The sequence below is a fragment of the Mastomys coucha genome, unplaced genomic scaffold (genome assembly GCF_008632895.1).
Source record: "Mastomys coucha isolate ucsf_1 unplaced genomic scaffold, UCSF_Mcou_1 pScaffold16, whole genome shotgun sequence".
Taxonomy (NCBI): domain Eukaryota; kingdom Metazoa; phylum Chordata; class Mammalia; order Rodentia; family Muridae; genus Mastomys; species Mastomys coucha.
The window spans coordinates 43341263-43343082 of NW_022196898.1; the positions used below are offsets into that span (position 1 = coordinate 43341263).

Consider the following 1820-nt stretch of genomic DNA (forward strand, 5'->3'; position numbering starts at 1 on the left):
CTTCCAGAGGTCCTGAGTTCAATTCCCAGCAACCACATGGTGGCTCACAACCATCTGTAATGAAATCCATACCCTCTTCTGGTGTGTCTGAAAACAGCTACAGTGTACTCACATATAATAATAAATAAAATTTAAAAAAAGATTTGTTTATTCATTATATGTAATTACACTGTAGCTGTCTTCAGACAGCTCCAGAAGAGGGTGTCATCTCATTACAGATGACTGTGAACCACTATGTGGCTGCTGGGATTTGAACTCAGGACCTTAGGAAGAGCAGTCAATGCTCTTGACCACTGAGCCACCTCTCCAGCCCCCAAACTGGCTTTTTAAATTTTTTTTTCTGGCCCGGCGGTGGTGGCGCACACCTTTAATCCCAGCACTTGGGAGGCAGAAGCAGGCAGATTTCTGAGTTTGAGGCCAGCCTGGCCTACAGAGTTGAGTTCCAGGACAAATTATTTTCCACTGTCTGTTTCCCAACAGGTGAGACGTGGAACCCTTTCAAATTACAGTACCAGCTGAGAAATGTACGAGAACGAATTGCCAAGAACCTGGTAGAAAAGGGTATTCTAACCACAGAGAAGCAGAATTTCCTTCTGTTTGACATGACCACTCATCCAGTGACCAATACAACAGAGAAACAGCGACTAATGAAAAAGCTTCAAGACAGTGTGCTGGAACGGTGGGTAAATGACCCTCAGCGCATGGACAGGCGAACACTTGCCCTCCTGGTACTGGCCCACTCCTCTGATGTGCTGGAGAATGTCTTCTCTTGTCTGACAGATGATAAGTATGATGTGGCAATGAATCGAACCAAGGACCTAGTAGAACTGGACCCTGAAGTGGAGGGGACAAAGCACAATGCCACAGAGATGATCTGGGCTGTGCTGGCAGCCTTCAACAAATCCTAAAGCCAGTAGAGGGGTGACTGTCAGAGACCCCATCACTGAGTTCAGTGTGATAAGATAACTGTCATCCTTTCCCCTCTTTTTGAATTAGACTCCTGACTTGAGGAGGACAACCTCAAGGCCTCTCCATGGGCCTTGACCTTCTAAGCAGACTATTTCTCCTCACTCCCACTTTGTCTGAATGGAAGGGGTGAACCCACATATATCTAATAAGCATCTCCCATTTATGGATTTAGTTTTAACCAGTGTGCTTCTGGATAAACAGGAGTTCCCATGGGGGGATTAGAGTTTTCCAGCAACAAAAATTTGAAGGAAATGAAGAGTAAACCATATATAATTTTTTTTTCCCTTACTCATGTTTTCTCAGCCTGAGTTTCTCCACCTGTGTTAAACAGTGACGCTTCTGAAATCACTGACTCTTTGAATGAGAGCCAGTGGAAACAAGACTAATTTTTGAAGCAAATGGTTCCTGAGATTATACCTCCTGCCTATGATTTTCTCATCTTTATATAAGGAAAACTCGCCAAGTTTGATGACCCGAATCCCTTAGTTCTCAAAGCAAAAATGTATTCTATACTCCTTTTTCGTACTGTCTTGCTCCCACACTCACTGAGAGTCTGAGTTGAAAAAGCAATGTGCCTCAGTCACCTCCTTCATACAGCCAGCATTAGAACCTGTAGAGAAGGGGGCAACATGAGACTTCACATCTTTGAAACCAAGTGTCAGGGGAAACACCTGTCATCCTAGCACTTAAGAGATAGTGGCAGCTAGCCGGGCGGTGGTGGCTCACGCCTTTAATCCCAGCACTAAGGAGGCAGAGGCAGGTGGATTTCTGAGTTCGAGGCCAGCCTGGTCTACACAGTGAGTTCCCGGACAGCCTGTGCTACACAGAGAAACCCTGTCTCGAAAAACAAA

At 45.2% G+C, this 1820-nt stretch overlaps 2 protein-coding genes across 2 annotated transcripts in view; both read left to right on the forward strand.

Moving 5' to 3' along the window:
- The window catches only part of Hormad1 (HORMA domain containing 1), a 63018-nt gene extending 61871 nt beyond the window's left edge, over positions 1 to 1147 (forward strand). Inside the window, exon 20 of the transcript XR_004119709.1 lies at positions 481 to 1147. The gene's annotated coding sequence lies outside the window, so the exon portion shown is untranslated. The remainder of the gene's footprint in view (positions 1 to 480) is intronic.
- Positions 1 to 1147, forward strand: part of Golph3l (golgi phosphoprotein 3 like) — a 31547-nt gene extending 30400 nt beyond the window's left edge. The window contains exon 5 of the mRNA XM_031374829.1: positions 481 to 1147. Within this exon, the coding sequence (XP_031230689.1) occupies positions 481 to 908 (428 nt within the window). The 3' untranslated portion in view covers positions 909 to 1147. The remainder of the gene's footprint in view (positions 1 to 480) is intronic.
- Positions 1148 to 1820: the final 673 nt, after the last annotated feature.